General features: G+C 46.9%; 2 protein-coding genes across 4 annotated transcripts in view; one reads left to right on the forward strand and one right to left on the reverse strand.

Annotated features, from left to right (window-relative positions):
• On the reverse strand, positions 1-10273 carry LOC141980513 (osteocalcin-like). 2 transcript variants are annotated; one of them, XM_074941790.1, is made up of 5 exons: positions 10249-10273; positions 9560-9893; positions 4415-4450; positions 2282-2354; positions 1-1152 (listed from the first exon to the last, which is right to left on the reverse strand). In XM_074941790.1, the coding sequence occupies exons 2-5, from the start codon at positions 9618-9620 to the stop codon at positions 1023-1025; spliced, it is 300 nt and encodes a 99-aa protein (XP_074797891.1). In that variant the 5' UTR covers positions 9621-9893; positions 10249-10273; the 3' UTR covers positions 1-1022. The 2 variants fall into 2 exon arrangements, with proteins under 2 accessions (XP_074797891.1, XP_074797890.1); XM_074941789.1 differs by lacking the exon at positions 10249-10273 and having other exon boundaries at positions 9560-10027.
• Positions 6423-18789, forward strand: part of PDE6H (phosphodiesterase 6H) — a 113172-nt gene continuing 100805 nt past the window's right edge. Inside the window, exon 1 of one of the 2 annotated variants that reach the window (XM_074941793.1) lies at positions 6423-6720. The gene's annotated coding sequence lies outside the window, so the exon portion shown is untranslated. Of the gene's footprint in view, positions 6721-11693; positions 11894-18789 lie in introns of those variants that run through there. The other variant, XM_074941796.1, reaches the window with a different exon arrangement.

Raw genomic sequence — 18789 nt, forward strand, 5'->3', positions numbered from 1 at the left:
TTTTTTTGTTGAAGATTCATAAAAGTTCAATTAACTTTTTGTTTTATTTTTACAGCTGCCGCTGCATATTTGTTGTTGTTGTTGTTGTTTCAGCCAGGATCAGAAACATAAGTGCCCAACTAATTCTGAGGAACAGCTTTTTGTTTGGGTATTTTCAGCCTGACCAGAAACAGGGTGTACCAGAAGTACCAGAGATTTCCACCCCAATTTTGCAGGTGGAAGCTCAGTGAAGTATATAAAATCAAGGTGCTTAGTTGAATGGAACCACCAAACCTTTATAAATCTCCCCACTGTATTTTCCACTGACTGCATCCAATGAAGTGAGCTGTAGCTCACGAAAGCTTATGCTCAAATACATTTGTTAGTCTCTAAGGTGCCAGAAGTATTCCTTTTCTTTTTACCAAACCTTTAGTGGCTCATGCATTGTCACAAACATACACTTGGGCTGATCATCCCATTCTGGAACCTGATGGTGGCAAACTGCTGAACTTTCCCCATCACAACAGGAAGCATCAGGACCCCTCCCTTTCCAGTGAGTGCATAAGGATCGCTGCTCTCCACAGCACCACACACACACTGTTATATTGCTCATATTATTCACCCCTTATCTTGTATTTTTTTGGCAGGGGAGGGAGCACAAAAGATCTTGCTGCCACCCTTTGTCATATTTTGAGTTTCTTCAGAAGAATCTCCTCTTTCTAAACTTGCTCTGGAACTTCTGTGGGAAGCAGATAAGATGGATTCTCCTCACCTTCCTTTCTCTGAAGAAGCTCAAAATACCATGGGAGGCCACAGGGGGGAATGCCTTTGGTAAAAGGATCACAGCTAGTGTTCAGCAGTCTCGGACTGGAAAATGGATATGTGGGGTAACTTTTGCCATTGTGCTCTCATCAGTGCTGAGCAGAATTGAAGTGGGCCCAGTCTACCTCTCCCTTTTCCTTCCTTCCCTTCCTCCCACTACCCCAGTCTTTATGGAGGTCAGACTGAACCCTAGCCAGGTGAGGGAAGGGACAGTCTCTTCTTCAGAATCTCCCAAAGTAACGCTGATATGCAGCATGAAATCCCACGTGTTCGGACAGGTAGTCACAGGGGGCATAGTTTTCACACTGTTCCTTCCTCAGCTCCATTGGGGACTTGTACAATTCATAGTACCTGCAGTAGACAAAGAGAAAGATGCCACTCATGACTCATCAGACTCCTATGCCACCTGCTGAACTCAGGGAGAATGATTACCCAGCATTCCCTAGAGATGGACTCCCTTATAGTGAATATGATATTTACCTACAAAGGGTTAGAACCTAGTCCCTTTGATTAATGTCCAGGCATGGGAGGGAGCTCTATCAGTTGGGGATTGAAGCCAATTCCCCATCTTGTCCACAAGGCTCTAACAGCTAAAGATAGAACCCAGGCTCCCCGGTTATTGTTCCAGGGGAGTGGGTCGGGTCTACCAGCTGGGACTTTACCCCAGGAACCTTAGTTATCCTTTCAGAAGCTTTACTAACTGGGGATTAAACCCAAGCCATTAACTACCATCCAACGATGCTCAACTAGAAATGTCTTATCCCTCAGGGCCTCTGTGAGATGTAGCTTGGTGACCTCTCCCAGGACGTATGTGAAGCATGTTCTTGTGTCAATCTGTCAGCCAAAGTTCTCTGAGTCCCTGTCTCCAGGAGTGCTGTAAAAAAAGGTCTGCTTGCTGTAGTATCTGGGCCTAGTCAGAATGAAAAGCCAGTCTGATCTGACCTCATCCCTGCAGCAGAGCTGAGCTCAGTGCAGGAACTGAAGGCAAAGATGAAACCTCCTCAGTGCGCCCTGTGCAGCGGGTTGCTTTGGTCTCTGATGCAGGCTAGAGCAGCCTCTTACTTGCACCCCACTCTCCCTGGCCCCTAAGGGCAGTTCAATTAGCCAGAATTACCAGCAGCCTAGGAATGCTAGCCAAGTACCCCCCTCCCCCGCCGCCCTTCCTGAAATACTCCAAGCAACGCATCTGGCATGCCCCTGTGCTGGGGGCTCTTACCGGAGGTGATGTAAAGCTGACTATGGTCACTCTATGTCTGTCAGAGACTCCTCAGGGGATATTTATGGCCCTTTAAGGAAGAATGGGCCACTTGTTTCCAGTAAGTGTCTCCGGCATCCTTTTTTTCTGCTTCTGCATGTGAGGATATTATCCCAGACATGAATCAAATTCCTTGCCAGATCCCACTGCCTTCCTATCCCTCTCTGAAATAATCCATACACAGTTCAGTCCTGAACCCAGCTGGTGAAGCAGGGAAGATTTTACCTTTCATAATAGGGGTAGGACCTCTTCTGCCTCCTCACAAAGGCATTGGCCGTTTCTCTTTTTACCTTGACACCTGCCATGGGAGAATAGAACGGTGCGTTAGAGCTTTGGGGCTGCCCTCCTTTAGACCAAATACTAGAGTGTCCTCTGGAGATGGAACTCCTGCTATCCCTCATCACAGTCCCTCCCCACCCTACTTCCCAGTGCACATCTACCTACCCCAGCCTCCACAGTTCTGTCTCCCTCTCTTCCACAGTTGCAGGGACCTATCTCCCCCTCCACTCCAACCTACTTGGTCTCAGGGCCAAGTTCCCCCTTGGTCATGAACTCCAGGAGCATGATTCTCTTGTCACTTACCCTGATGTAAATCTGGAGCAAAGCTATTGCAGTCAGTGGAGTCACAGGAGCAGTAGGAGAAGAGAGTCAAGCCCCAAATCTGCAGGGACATGGTTCCCTCTCTCTCCAGTCCTGATGACCTTAGAGTTTTGCCTTCTTCTATACAGTCTGACCCAACCTAATATGGATTGTCCCACTGGCCATTGCACAGTGAAGCCTTGGTACCAATGTCTTCAGAGCACCCCAAGGTGACTGAAGGCAGTGGAGGTTGTGTCACTGACTGTTGCCTGCTGAGACACTGGTGTCCACGCAGCCAGAATACCTTTAAGTGACTGTAAGAAGGCTGTGCTTATGAATATTGGTGCCCATGTGTGCAGAGTGCTAGGAAAGATTTTGAGACTATTGCCAACGGGGAAATACACCGGTAATCTCTGCACAGAGAGATCCTAGTGCTCATGTGTGGAGAGTCTTGAGACAGCAGAGGACCCTGCACCCCTTCCCCCAGCACACTGAGCACTCATGGAGAGTTTTGGATACCTGTGTTTGGGGAATGCTCCAAGATGGCTGCCAGGCTCTTCCTGCATAGAGGTTGTACCATTCCCAGCTCAGCTCATCTCCTTAACCCAGGCTTTCAACTGCCAGCAAAATGTTCTTTCTGATGCCAGATTAGTTGGCCAGTGAGAGAGCCCAGCTCATGGGGAGAGAAGGGGTTATCTCTGGGGACCAACTGGCAAGCTGAGCTCAGGTCAGGTCTGAAATACCATCTACAAATAAACCTTCACTGTAAGAAGTGCCAGCAATTACAACCTCCCTTGTAAACGCGTTTCTCTCTCTCTCTCTCTCTCTCTCTCTCTTCCCTCCCCTCCCCCCCATGTTTTGATTGGTTCTCTGGGAAATTTCAGCTTTAATTATCCCCAGCAGCAATTTATCCCTCGACCTATGGGACAAGAGAGGGGAAAGAGGGGCCAAGAGAGCCAGGGGATAGTTTTCCTAATGGATTTCTGTGAGCCAGGCTGCAGAGCAGAGTGAGGGACAGGGGAACATTTCAGACCCTAAACTCAGGTCCCACCCTGAACTGAACAGAATATGCACAGTCAGTACATAGTCCAAACTTACCCTTTTTCTGCTAGTTGAAATTGCAGTGATACAACATAAAGCTCAGCCTAAACTTTCTCCCAACACTTGACTGTTCTTAGGTTTTCCCTGAAGGGACCTCTCTGTCCCAAACCCTAGCTCTCTTTGTCACTCCATCTCCCTTATATCCCAGTGGAGCTAATAAGCTTCTCTTGCCTCAGCAAGTCAGCAGAACTACTAACTGAGCAGCTTGGTGCATGTTTCTAACTTCAGCCAACAGAGGAGCCCTGCCGTTCTGTGACATCCATTATGGGTATCCCTCCGTTCTGCTATTACTTCAGCTAGCTCACACCCTAATCCCCATGTAGCTCCCAGGGCAACATGATTGTTGACTGGCCTGCCTCATGTCCTGGTTTATCTGAGAGTTGAAAACCTCAGCCTGCTCATGTCACTGCTGCCTGCTTCCTACTGTTTGCAGGGTCTTCAGTTCCACCAGGCCATGTGAAAATTGGACCTTTAGTTGTCACGGGTGCTCTGCTGAGGCGAGAGGACTCATGATGACACCTGCTATAGATCTCAGTGTTGGTCAAGGAAGGAGAAAGAAACGAGAGGATTCCATAAGCATCTCACTCATTCCCTAATCCTGATAATGGGAAAGATGGAGGCAGATGCAGGGCTTGAGACGCTTGCAGAGATGGGGGAAAGTCATAGCAAGATACTCACCTTCAACACCGTGTGATTCCAAGGAGTCCTTTGAATCTGGAAAACAAAGAATAGGAGTCAGGGGATACCATGCAGGAACCAAACATGTGACTCCAGTCCTTGGCCCCCACTGGATGACTGTATCTCCCTCCCTTATTGGTCAACACCATTTCCCTTCCCGCATTGGGAATTTTTATCTCTCTGCCCCCACTAGGGCCTTGTCTCCACTAGAAGTCTGGGGCAAAAATTTCCCACCATTGCTAATACTGGTTCAGCTCTATCAGTGTCACCAGAGTTTATAGGGTATCTCTACATGAGAGCGGGAAGGTGTAAATTCCAGCTCACAAAGATATACTTGACCTAACTCTGATTGAGCCCCGTGCACTACAAACAGGAGTGTGGCTGCAGCAGTGTGAGCAGCTGGCGGGGCTATCCCTCCAAGTATGATCCTGTCCAAGAACACAGGTACATACTCAGGATGGCTAGCCACTCCTGCCAATCAGCGTTAGCACAGGTATGTCCACCAGTGCTGGAATCATGTCTCCAGCTCTAGTGTAGACATACGCATAGTGTCATTTCAGCTTGCTTGGAGCAAGATGACATAGTGATAAAAATACCAAGATGGGAAGCCTGTCTACATTAGAGATACTATCAAAAAAACTTCAGTGGTGGTAGAAATAATGGGAAATTTTGCCCAAAATGCCTAGTGTAGACACAGCCTGGATGGCACCATCTCTCCTCCTTCTCCACTGAGAAGGTGTGTTTCTTTGTTCTCTCTGAGGAGCTGAGGGTCTTTGACAGAATGTGAAGAGGAAGCAGGTATTAAAATACTTAGGAATAGTCCTGCCCTCTGGAGCATTGTAGACCAGAACTGAGGTACAGGGAAGAATGTAATGTCTGTGTTCGTGTCACCACACCAGCTTTCCAGTCATCTAAAGAGGAACATAAGAATGGCCATACTGGGTCAGACCAAAGGTCCATCTAGCCCAGTATTCTGTCTTCCGACAGTGACCAATGCCAGGTGCCCCAGAGGGAATGAACAGAACAGGTAATCATCAAGGGATCCATCCCCTGTCGCCCATTCCCAGCTTCTGGCAACCAGAGGCTAGGGACATAAGAATATAAGAACCCACTGTATGTACCAAATTCATTCTTAATTCTAACCTTCGATGGTCCCTGCAATCACCCAAGAGGAATTCCCTCTGATCTTACTGGGGGCCATACTCTGTTTGCCAGTCCAAACCACATGGGCTCTGCTCTAGTTCTTCACATATCACTCTTCCACCCATGGCAAATCCCATCTGCTGTTGTATTAGAAGTGTATTTAAGGGGACAAAGAAGATTTAGGAACATATGTAAGCAGTGTCAGGATGAGCTCCACCCTGACATCTGATGGTGAGGTGTGGCAAGTTGTGGAAAAAAAAACTTCAGGGGCTGATCTCATTTGCATAGGCACACCCACGCCGCCTAGACTGAGGCCATAGCTGCCCAAATGGTCACTTCGGCTGCTGTGGGATCCCCAGTGTCTCTGTTATTGGGGCAGGAAGAATAAATTGTTATTACCCTGATTATGGGAACTGTGCTTGGAACTGTACTTGGCCTTTTGCTATGATGGAGGGACTCACCATCAACTAAGTAGCACTCGCTAGGCAAGGGTCATGGGTTCCAAAACTGTGTGAATTGAGAGAGACTTGAGACAGGTATTAGTACCTGGTGGTGTGGGCCCCTTTGTGAGGGCCTGAAGCACCAATTGCACCTCTGTCTCTCTCCACTGTGGAATGTCAGAGCTAATTTTGGGTCTATTAAGAGTCTTGCTACAGGTACTATGCTGCATTCACTTTGGCCTTAAGGTGCACCAGCACTAAGGCCCCCACTACTATGAGCTGAAATCACTGAGCACTGTGTCAAGTAGTGGGGAGCCGGAAGATCTAGAGTGCAGCGGTGTGTTTGTGAGACAGCGAGCTGAGCAGAACTGTTCGTGAGACAGCGAGCTGTGCGGAGTGGAGCCAGTCGTGGTGGAGCGGAGCTGTCTGTGAGACAGCGGTGTGTTCGTGAGACGGCGAGCTGTGCAGAGCGGAGCCATTCATGAGACAGCCAGCTGAGCAGAGCTGTTCTTGAGACAGCGAGCGGTGCAGAGCAGAGCCGGTCGTGGTGGAGTGGAGCCGTTCGTGAGACAGCGGTGTGTTTGTGAGACGGCGAGCTGAGCAGAGCTGTTTGTGAGATGGCGAGCGGTGCAGAGCGGAGCCGGTCGTGGTGGAGCAGAGCCGTTCGTGAGACAGCGTAGCAGAGCAGAGCCCTGTGGGGCAGTCAGCTTCAGGACACGTAAGGTGCCCCTTGCCCCTTTTCCCCACACACAGGCACATTTTAGCCAGACTGGGGAGTAACACTATGCAGATGAACTTTTGAACTCTGGGGCTGGACTTTTTGGACTTTGGGTGATTTGTGGATTGCTGGACTCAAGAGACGTTTGGGTGCTGGGACTCTAGAACCCGAGGGAAAGGGGCATGCCCCAATTTGCTTGGGGTGGTTTTTCTGCTCATGGGTTGTGTTATGAATCCTGTTGGTGGTGTTTCCCCAACATAATGCCACATTGTTTCTCTCTGTTATTAAAAGGCTTTTTGCTACACTCAGACTATGTGCTTGCGAGAGGGGAAGTATTGCCTCTTGGAGGTGCCCAGCGGGGGTGGTATATATTTGTCCCAGGTCACTGGGTGGGGGCTCGAGCCGGTTTGCATTGTGTTATTGGAATGGATCCCCTAGATATTGAACCCGGCCCTTGTTGCTGCCAACTCTGATGGGCAGAAGGGTTACACATAAATATGTTGATTAATTGCTAGATTGTAAACTCTTTGAGGGGAGGGTTGTGTTTTGTTGTTGTTGTTTTTTTCCAAAGCACCGTGTGCATTTACATCAGCAAGACACATTTGTTGTCTGATCAGACCCTGCAGACTATTTGTGGAGAAAGGTGCTATTCAGCATGAGTCTGGGTATCTGAGTTTGACCCTAAGTCATTTAGGTTTAGCTTGTGACCCTCAGGCTCATGTTAAATACACCTTACTTAAGTAGTACCATTGACTTCAATGGGTCTGATTTGCAGAGTAAGGTCTTACTCAGCTTCAGCATGGGCATCGGAATCTGGCCGTTACCTAGCAGCGTCCGAGAGCTAACCAGCAGTTTTGCGGTGTCACATTCACCACAGTGAAGAGAAAGGGGAAAATGGTAGATGTCTCATTCACTATGTTCCAAATGAACTCTACCCCCAAGCAGTCCCCAGCTCCTCTTCTCAGCCATGCAAACAACCTGCCACCAGAGGCAGGCGGGGGAAGTTAACCTGGCCAACTTTCTTCTACCCCATCCCCTTCCCTCTGCCCCTAGAGGAGATGAGCAGTCTTCACACCACCCCCATCTTTAGTCAAAGCTCCCCAGGCAGCCTTGTCATGGTCATCCTGCCCCAGTACACCGCATGCACCTGTCCCTCAGTGCTGTGCTCATTTGAAGTTCATGTGAGTCTAGAGCACTGACTGCCATACTCCATTGAATCCCCCAGCCCTTAGCCATAGAGAACCCAGCAGAGCAGCAGCCCTCATCAGAGTCTTAGTAATAATGTGACTAATAATAGTTCCAGTGTTTTTCATCTGAGGATCTCCAGGTGATCGCCAAACACTAACTAGTTAATTCTCCCAATTACCTTGTGACTTAGGTAAGCACTATAATCCCCATATTACAGCTGGAAAAACTGAGGCACAGAGAGGTAAGTGATTTGCCTAAGGTAACACAGCAGAGAATAGACACTAGGACATTTGACCCCCAGCCTCCTGTACTAGACACTATCAGCAGGTGAGGCAGGCAGATGAAGGATTGTAGTAAGGGAGATAGAAAGTAGTGACCACGTTGATACCCCCTTCACCTCCTCCTCTGAGGAGAAGGTTGCAGATGAGAGGGAATGGGGAGTCTTTAACTTAATGCTTTTTAACCATAGAAAGATTCAGGAGTTCAACTGTGAGTTTTGGCAAAGGTATTGACCAGTTCCTGTTTTATCCAAACTGTGCCACCTATACCAGGAGACAATGAGTCTTTACGAAATGTCAGAGGGCAACATGCTGTCTGCTGTAGAATGGAGCCTTCTGGAAATCTCTAGGTTTGTGGAGCCAATCTCTATTTTGCACTCCACATGGAAACTGATAAAGGATTAGACCCAGACTAATGAACAGTCTGGTATACAATAGCTGCTTTAGAGCAGACTGTCCAGGAATGAAGGAGAGAAGCTCTCTGAGGGGAAAACAATCAAAGATTAAAAACTGTGTTGCAAAATATTAACTAATTTCTCACCCATCTGATGCCTGTGAGAGCGTATTTCGTTTACAGGGTCATCTTTAACACGGAGGAATTTAACACTGACGAGAACTGGCGTAGTACAGGCAAGTACAGGGCAAGCTTTCTACCCTTCCTGTCCCATCCCTGTCCATTCTGTATAAAGCAGAGAGAGGCTGAACACTTGCTATTTCAGATCTAGGTCTCCCACCCCACTCCAGCTGTGCAGCTCACCCCTCTATGGCTAATTCAGCTATTTCCTATTTAAGAGGGTTCTGGAGCTTGCCTCCCAGCTGTAGTTTATATCCTATAACCATATTTTTTTAACAGTATCACTGCCATTTTTTCCATTGTGCCTTCAAAACCTCTCCCAGTCCAACATATTTCAATGGAATTAAAAAGTGTAGCTTTATTTTTCTCCTCAGATGTCTCTGGGCACGGTACAACTTTCCAGTGTTGGCAGATATAACATAGCCTTCCCCATTGTCCATGCAGTTTAGCTAATTCCTCTCAATTCTGACCTGCAGCGAAATCCATTTGTCCAAAACTGGGGACCCAGTTTTGCTAATTCACCTAAATCTTAAACTGGATTTCTGAGATTGCCAGTCATGCCCAATTGTGCAATAGTTTGTGTCCTAGTGGAGGCAAATGTCTATTAGGGATTAGGCTGGAGACCCCCAAACCCATTCTTATTTGTGACCTATATAATATAACACCTTGCCAGTGCAGTAGCCCATTGTATACTGCCTATCCCCAACCAGGTCTCCTCCTGAGCAGGCAGTCTTCTCAGGTTTTAAGTGTTCAATAATACACTCAGAGAACACTCCAGGTTAGATAAATGCTGTGTCCCCTTACCTCTTTCACAATAGCAGGAGACTGCCAGGGTCAGGAGTAGCAGCACCAGAAGTTTCCTCATCTTCTCCTTTTTGTCTAACGCGATTCTGCAGCCTCAGAGCTTCTCTAGGAGGGTTCTGGAACTTGCCTCCCAGCTGCAGTTTATATCCTGTGACCATCTGGAGAGATCAGGACTCTGGCCAGAGTCTCTTGAACTTTTACATTCCTGTGTCCCAGCTCCAACACAAAGCTTCGCATTTGCGCCAATAGATATCCGGTCCTGGCAGCCATGTGCACATCCAACTCAGTCCAAAGGCTTATGGCACTTCCAGATGACTTTATGGAGCTCCAAATGCTACTTTTAAAGAAAAGGGGAAAAAAAGCTTAATTACAAACATCCCATAGTTTAGTGTTGAGCAAGAAAGCAACTCCAGCTGCATGGAGGAGAGGCAATTGGAAAGAACCTTCATGTCATGACGTGGTGCAGCCAATGAAGGGCCATTAGCCCATTTTTGCTAATGAAACAATCTTACACCTCTGACAATCTGAATTTAATCAAATCCTGCCTCAGCTCAAATAAGATGATCTCAGTTTAGTCTCTGGCATGCTGAGGTCCCCACAGACGCAGTTTTCTTTCTGTGAGACAAGTGGAAAATGGTAAAACTGGAAATGGCAAGCTTGGCACATTGGCTTGCGTGGAAGGTACTCACCACATCACTCTTCACCTATTCCTCTGACCTGCTCAGGAACTCCTTCCAGACAAAATCATATGGAAGGATCCACTGTGCAATGCTGGGCAGGGGGAGCTGAGCAGAGAAGTCAGAAGGAGGAAATGAAGGTTAGTAATCTGATCTGTTCCAATCTCAAAACTAAGCAGCACTGTGCCCAGTTGTTTCAGGATTGCTTTAATCCAAATCAAGACTGATTTGAAATAATGCCCCAGAATGAAGCTAGGGGCACGTTGCTGCAGGAAGTGGCATCATTCAGATAAGGTATAAAACCAAGCTAAATTTCTGGGGTCAGACAGTACAGCTAGGCCTATATATACCACCTGAATATCCCACAATGCTTTTTGAAAGAGAATTAGCCTCAGTATCCTGGCCAAATTGCAATTTGGCCAGTTACATTCTGTCTGCCTAAATTCCCACTGTAGTGTCAAATAGATACGACATGTGATAGTTCCTGTCCTAAGATGTTGTTTGTACACTATTAAATGCCTACCAAAGAGACCGCTGCATGGCAAGGGGAGGAGGAAGTGATCCCTCTAGAGCCCAGTTTTCAAAAATGGGCACCTCACTCTGTGTTTGGTGATTTTAGACGCCCCAAAGTGTGTGTATACACAGGAAATGGGGAGGATGTGGCAGCAGTAGGGGGCAGAAGGAATAGTGAGTTGAAGATTAGGAAGAAGGAACAAGGGGCAACTACATAGGTCTGGGCAGGATGAAAAAAAAGAGGAGATGCACAGCATTGAAGGATGAAAGGGAAATACAAAAAGATGAGCCTAGAGAGACAAGGTGTGTGAGGTAATATCTTTTATTGGAACAACAGAATCCAATTTCCTGGGTTATCTACTATCCTAGGACCAACACAGCTACAACAATATTGCATATGAAAGATGACCCGGTAAGACAAGGCGGTGAGGTAATTGGACCAACTTCCAATAAAAGGTATTAGCTCACCCACCTTGTCTCTCTAATGTCCTGGGACCGACAGAGCTACAACAAAACTGCAAGTGACCCTGTAAGAGTCAGAAGAGTATCTGAGATGGAGTCCTGCCCCTCTAGGGCATCTAGGTGAAACATAAATGCTTTCAAGAGGGGTCTGGAGCAGTGCCAGGTTTACAATGGTGCCAGTGGTGCTATGGAGCCGGGCCCATGCTCAGAAGGAGCCCCAGCCTGCTCTGCTTGCACTGTGCCCTGAGACCCCGCCAGCCCGCTGGCTCCCCCCACCCCGCCCACCACTTGCTCCTCTCGGCCTGACCGCCGAGGGCTCCTCTTCATCCCCTGGCCCCAATCCGCCGACTTCTCTCTGCCCCCTGGCCAGACCCCAGTGCACCTCCGGCACCGGGCAGTCTCTGCTTCCCACCACTTGTGGGGCTCCACCTGTCTCCCTGGAGCTGAGCTGCCCAGGACTGGTTCAGAAGCCTGGCTAGTCTCAGCCAGTTAGGGGGAGACAGTGTGCGGGGCCTGACTGGGCCCCTCCAGGCAAGTGGGTCCTGAGGGAGCCCAGCTGGGGCAGGCCCTGGCCTGGCTGATTGCACCACTCCCGAGGAGCCAGAGCGATTCCCCAACCCGGGACCAGCCCTGGCTGCACTGGCAGCTCAGCTCAGCAGACAGTTGCCTCCCAGCAGGGCCGGTGAGTGCAGCCGGGAGGCATGGCATGGGGGAGTGGGTGTCTGGAGGGCCTGGGTGGGGGGGTGCTGGGCTGTGAGGGGGTGAAGAAGAGCTGTGTGTGCTGGTGTCTTTTCTGGTCCTGGCCTCTCCCACCCTTAGTTAATTTTTCCCGGTTTGTGAATGGTTGGATTGGCATACATCTCTATCATTCCCCCAGCTCCTGCTGCACTATCCAAGGGTCCATTATATATCTGTGTGTGTATGTGTGCTATACAGCTAGCTCTCTGTGTATGGGTATGAGAAAGTACAGTGCATCTGTGTGGAAAACATTTATTAAATCTTAACTCTGCCAAATCAACTGTGATTTTCACTAGACTAATCAAAGGCACATCTACAACCTAGGGGCTATGTTTCTGCCAAATGTTAAGATTCCATCAGCTCTGGAGCTGTTCAAAGAAAGAGCATAACATTTTTCTTAGCAGAATAACTGCATTTTTCACCCTTTCATACTTGAAAATGGCTCACTTGATTTGGAAGGACGGTTAGAAAAAATATGTCCCTTGACTGAGAGCAAACATATCAAATTTCAGCTGAAAATAGAAAAGCATTAAAAAACCAATGGAAAAATGTCCTTTAAAATGGAAACCCTTAGGCAGCCTTAAGTATAGACCTTGCTATGATTCCTATCTATAATATCTATGTGTGTAAGTGTTTAATAATAGATTTACTTGGAGAGCATTATTCAGCTACTAGATTCCTCTGGGCTCTATACAGATTTTCTGAAAGCATGTGTTTCCTGATAAATAAAGGAGACATAGTTGAAACTCAAGCTGTGTGGAAGTCTGCTTGTTTGTGTCTATAGTTTACATTTATTCAGTTTAATAAGCGCTTCCAGCTTAAGATGGTATGTGGTCCCATATATTATGGCAATGTGTATGTATGGAATACATGAAGATGTGGGGTGCTATAAAGGATTTAAAACATGAGTTTTAGATAGCTGGATTGCTCATAATTGGTACAGCCATGAGTAAATTATGCAGGTGATCTCAAATGAGCACTGCTAAAACCTTTATACCATACCACATTATGCTTTATTCTCTACATGCCATGTATTGTATGGGGGGAGGGAAAGATTTTATAAACATATCAGAACTCTTTTTTATTGCATTGTGATTGTTTCTTATATCTCTACACAGGTAACTCTGTATGCCTTAATTGGCATTTGTTCATCTGTTCAGAGCTCAGACATAAAAATGTTACAACTTTAAGGTCTGATATCTTGGGATTTTCAAGATCTAGATGTAAATTCTGCTTTGGGCCCCATTGGAAAGTTGGGAATTTCCCCTTTCAAGTTGTGTAGAGAACCCATTTCTAAGCTTGATGCATCATGAGATCAGGCCACTGGTGGAGAACTTAAATATTGCCTGAGCTACAGTCTCAAACTTGGGTAAATTTGTGGTCTGGCATATGGGGAAATTGCACATTTGGGGGAAAGAGGCAGGGTGTTTTTACGCATCTGTTTAGAATGTTAGAATCAGTCTCAGAGGACATAGATTATATGGCAGTATTCAGATGAGGTGCTCCAGGGTCAATAAAACCTCAGCAACATGCACTCCCGCTTCCCTCCCACAGATGTTAGCAGGACTCCCTATGGGCTTATTTCAACTGTTCCCATTTAAAAAAAATTAAAATCCACTATTAAAAATTTTTTCAACCTCTAAAAATCTGTTTCACCTTTTGAAAATAGCTCCGTGTCCCCAGGCTGCACTGCATGTGCCACAGATGATTTCAACTTGCTGGGAAACGTCCAAAGGATGGCCTGGCCTGAGGTGCCGGAGTTAAGAAAAAGTTATATGGGGCCTTTCTATACATCTCCAGACAATTCAAACTAAAGGCAGCTGAGCCACCAGCGTGCAGTAATTGCACTGCTACAGGAATCCTTGGTGATGGTCACCCCTCCTCATTCCCAGTCCTGACAATGACAGTATACATACCGACCATACACACACAATGCCACCATAGAACAGGAGCCATTAGTAGTGCCTGCTTCTCTCTTCTCTGTTCCCTACCAGCACTGCACCTCTGTCACCACAACAGGAGCCATTAAAAAAGAAAGTATTGGTGTGAGTGAATGTATAGCAGAAAACTGTAAATCCAATTGATGTAACTGATATCGTTTCTCTAAAGTATATGCTTTCTTTTTTCAACAAACCTAATCCACCTCCTCCCTTTGATCTGGGAAGGACTGGGATTGTGTGAGTTTGTATATCAACCCAACCAGTGCTTTTAACTCTTTTATTCCATATTAGCTTTTGCCTGAGAACCAGGGGATTTGAGTCTCCTCTCACTGTGAATTTACATTGGTTTAATTCCATTGACTTGGCTGGAAGTCCTGAGTAATGTAAATGAGAGAAGAACTAACCCAAGAAGATTGAACTAAACTGGGTCAGATTCTCAACTGGTGTAAATCAATTTTAGTTGATAAAGTTTGGCAGTGCCACTTCCCACCAGCTGGGAATCTGGCTGTCTCTAGGAGGTTTGCTTTCTGTATGATTTTGTATGTACTTGTGGTTTATAGATGCGGTTAATTTTTTGTTTGTTTGTTTGTTTCCCTGACTGCTTGAACCAGACATAGAGAAGATTTGTTCTTTCTTCTCTGCACATTTTCCCCTATATTATTTCCATGCTTTTGTGTGAGTTAGTAAGTTTAAGGAAACAATAGACCATTGATTACTTTAAGGCACAAGAGGCTCCTGAATTCTCAAAACAACTTTCTGCAGCTTTAAAATAACCACTCTTTGCCAGGGCCAATGATCATTCGTTGTTTACCACAGTTCCAAAATAAAGACTTAACCCTGGTGCTATATAGTGATGTGCTCCCTGCAGTTTAGTAAGGCAGATGCTGCTTGCCGAGGGTTAAGTCTTTATTTTAGAGCTGTGGTAGAGTCTCCAAAGATAAGATTGAAGCCTGATTATGAATTTGACACTGTCCTGCTGAAATAAACCAACCAACCCATCTGAAATGCTTCATGTGTGAAGTGATTGCAGAGTAGACTTTTTGTTGGTGAAAGTGTAAGGCAATTTGTACAAGGCACTTTGGAGTGATGAGTGTTTTAAAGAAATGAGATATTTTTTGCTTCCTGGAAAGTTTCCTATTTATTTATTTTGCTTGTCATATCTCAAAAAGACTTGACCTAGAGATTCTACATTTGTTTAATCCTGTTGGGCTCAATAACCATTAGTTCCTTTGGCTAGTTTAGAAGAGTTAAGAATTTAGGGTCAGTTGGTGGCTGAGCCATATACATGTGCCGAGGGAGAGAGGGATGAAAGGAGCCATATCCTCTCTTGCACAGGCCACAAGAGGCCCAGATACAATTACAGTCTCTGTGCTTCCTTTGCATGCCCTAAAGAGAGTGGCATGCAAAGGAAGCACAGAGACTGTAATTGTATCTGGGCCTCTTGTGGCCTGTGCTGGGGCCAGGCACATGGAGGAGAGTAGGCTTCATTCGTAGCAGAGGCCGTGTCATGCTCTCTGTCTGCGCTCCCCCAGGGAGAGGGCAGATCCACATCACCCCCAACACTGGGATGTTACAACTGGTTGAAAAAAACAGTTTAAAAATGCAACTCTTTCTGTAATATTTTTGAAATGTTTTCCAAGTTCAGGGAAATGTTTAGAAAGTCTAACCATCTCGGTCAGCATCTAAAGGCACAATTGAGCCCTCAGTTATTCCATGCAGTTTTGATAATGTTTGAGCTCCCTGTGATTGCATGTCGGACACTGTAATCTACGCCTGATGCAACGCAGATACTCCAGTGCCTGCATGGCCCTTTGTTGGCAGACCATGCTCCTCTTAATCTGCAGGCTTCATGTTTCCTAAAGCTCGGATCAGAACAGCTTCTCCATATACTAGGGTAGGTGGGAGGGAACAGGCACCCGAGAGCCACTTGTGGGAAGCAAGGGTAGTCTGAGGGGAATGGGGAGAGAAAACAATTTAGGATGGAGGAAGTGGGCCCATGTGACCACTGCAATTTTCAGCCCTGCAGCCTCAAAGATCTGTAAGGAGCAGGGAACAGTGCACAGGAAGTGTCTATGCAGTAGGGGCAGCAGAATTACCATGTGAACTTTCTAAGCCTCATATAGAGGCTTGATGTGGGAATATTCACTGCCCATGGTTTCTGTCACAGATCCATTCTTAGAAACATTGACTTTTAATTTAAAAAAATCATTAAACTTGAGCAAAAACTGAAAACGCATATAACTTCAGGGAAAAGTGCCTTCAAAGAACAATGATAAATAAAAAAAGATTGAAAGTGTATAAATGCAAAATTCAGGGCACCCAAACAATCTGAAATCAGTTCCATCCTTTGCCACCCTCTGTGATTATCATATAATCTAAGAAATAAATACTGGTGTCATGTACAGTGAGGTAAATCCAGAGTAACTCCACTGAAGTCTATGGAGCTACTCTGGATTTACACCCGTGAAACTGAGATTGGCATTTGACCAGAAGGATACTTTGAGGGTATGTCTACACTATGAAATTAGGTCGATTTCATAGAAGTCGATTTTTAGAAATCGATTTTATACGGTCAATTGTGTGTGTCCCCACTAAGCGCATTATGTGCTTGTGGGGAAACTATCCCACAGTTCCCGCAGTCTCCGCTGCCCACTGGAATTCTGGGTTAAGCTCCCAATGCCTGATGGGGCAAAAACATTGTTGCGGGTGGTTTGGGGTACATGTCGTCAGGTCCCCCTCCCTCCCTCCCTTCCTCCCTCCGTGAAAACAATGGCAGATAATCGTTTCGCGCCTTTTTTCCTGGGTTACCCGTGCAGACGACATACCACGGCAAGCATGGAGCCCGCTCAGCTCACAGTCACCGTACGTCTCCTGGGTACTGCTGGCAGACGTGGTACTGCATTGCTACACAGCAGCAGTTCGTTGCCTTCACGGCAGACAGTGCAGTAGGACTGATAGCCGTCGTACGTCTCCTGGGTGCTCCTGGCAGACCTCGGTGAGGTCGATCAGGGGTGCCTGGACAGACATGGCTATCCTCTTCTTAGAGCTCCGAATGGAAGTGACTCCAGGTCATTCTCTTCTTTAAGTTTCGTCTCATGGAGATTCAGTCCTGCTTGGAATATCATGCGAGCTGGAGGCTTCTGCCTCAGGTTGCTCTCCCAGCCGGCAGCACCGCGCGGTTGCACCTACCCCAGCCTACCCCTTGCTCCCATGGCTCATGAAGCCTGGACAGTAGTAAGGAGCAGTTCAACTATAGGCTGAGCAAGTGCAGAATGGTGGTAGAATGTGCCTTTGGAAGTTTAAAAGCTCGCTGGCGCTGTTTGTTGACTAGGTCAGACCTCAGCGCAACCAACATTCCCATTGTTATTACTGTTTGCTGTGTGCTCCATAATATCTGTGAAAGTAAGGGGCAGATGTTTATGGCAGGGTGGGAGGTTGAGACAAATCGCCTGGTGTCCGATTTTGAGCAGCCAGACACCAGGGCGATTAGAAGAGCACAGCAAGGCACGCTGCGCATCAGAGAGGCTTTGAAAACCAGTTTCATGACTGGCCAGGCTTCGGTGTGACAGTTGTGTGTGTTTCTCCTTGATGCAAACCTGCCCCCTTTGTTGATTTTAATTCCCTGTAAGCCAACCACCCTCCCCCCTTCTAAATAAAGTATCTATTGTTTTGAAACCATGCATTCTTTCTTTATTAATTTTTTTTTAAAAATGAGATAATGGACAAGGTAGCCCGGGTGGGGTGGGGAAGGAGGGAAGAACAAGGCCATATTGCTTATTGTAGCCACACTAAAAATCAAACTGTTTGAATGACAGCCTTCTGTTGCTTGGGCCATACTCTGGAGTGGAGTGGCTGGGTGCCCGGAGCCTCCCCCCTGTGTTCTTGGGCATCTGGGTGAGGAGGCTATGGAACATGAGGTGGAGGGTAGGCGGTTATGCAGTGGATGCAGCGGGGGTCTCTGCTCTTGTTGGCTTTCCTGCAGCTCCAACAGATACTTCATCATGTCTATTTGCTCCCCCATTAGCCTCCGCATGGCGTCCTGCCTCCGTTCTTCGCGATCACTTAATTCTTTCCTGGCCTCTGCCACTGAATGCCTCCATGCATTAAGGCGTGCCCTATCAGTGCGGGAGGCCTGCATGAGCTCGGAAAACATGTCATCGCAGGGAGTCGATGCAGGGTCATCCTAGTTATCCTTCCTTCCTAGTTATCCTTCATCCCTGCGTTCATCCCTGCGTTTTTTTCGCCTTCTAATCTGCAATAACCTCAGGGATGGAGACGATAGGGAGAGCATAGAAACATTCTACGCTCTACGATTCTGGGGGGACTGCATGGTCACCTGTGCTTCTGAGTGCTGCTGAGCTCGCTATGCTAACCAAACAGGAAATGAAATTCAAAAGTTCCCGGGGTTTTTCCTGTGTACCTGACTAGTGCATCGGAGTTCAAAGTGCTGTCCAGAGCGGTCACAACGGAGCACTCTGGGATAGCTCTCGGAGACCAATAATGTCAATTTGAATCCACACTACCCCATATTCAACCCAGCAAGGTTGAATTTACCACTACAGAAGTTGATTTTAATAGCCCTTTAGGTCGACGGAACAGGGTTGCTTGTGTAGACGCATTCATTTTTAAATTGACGTAGTGGGTCTAAAATCGACGTAACCCTGTAGTGTAGACCAGGGCTAAATCATGCATAGCTGCACTTTGGCATATCTGGCTAGTAATCTTGGGCTACTTCTGCACTGCAATAAAAAACCCACAGCACCAAATCTCAGAGCCCATGTCAACTGACTTGGGCTTGGGCTGCAGGGCTAAAAATTATGGTGTAGGCATTCAGGCTTTAGCTGGAGCTGGGCTCTGAGTCCCTCCCCACTCTGAGGATCTCAGATTCTGGGCTCCAGCC

This window comes from Natator depressus, chromosome 1, assembly GCF_965152275.1.
Source record: "Natator depressus isolate rNatDep1 chromosome 1, rNatDep2.hap1, whole genome shotgun sequence".
Lineage (NCBI taxonomy): Eukaryota > Metazoa > Chordata > Testudines > Cheloniidae > Natator > Natator depressus.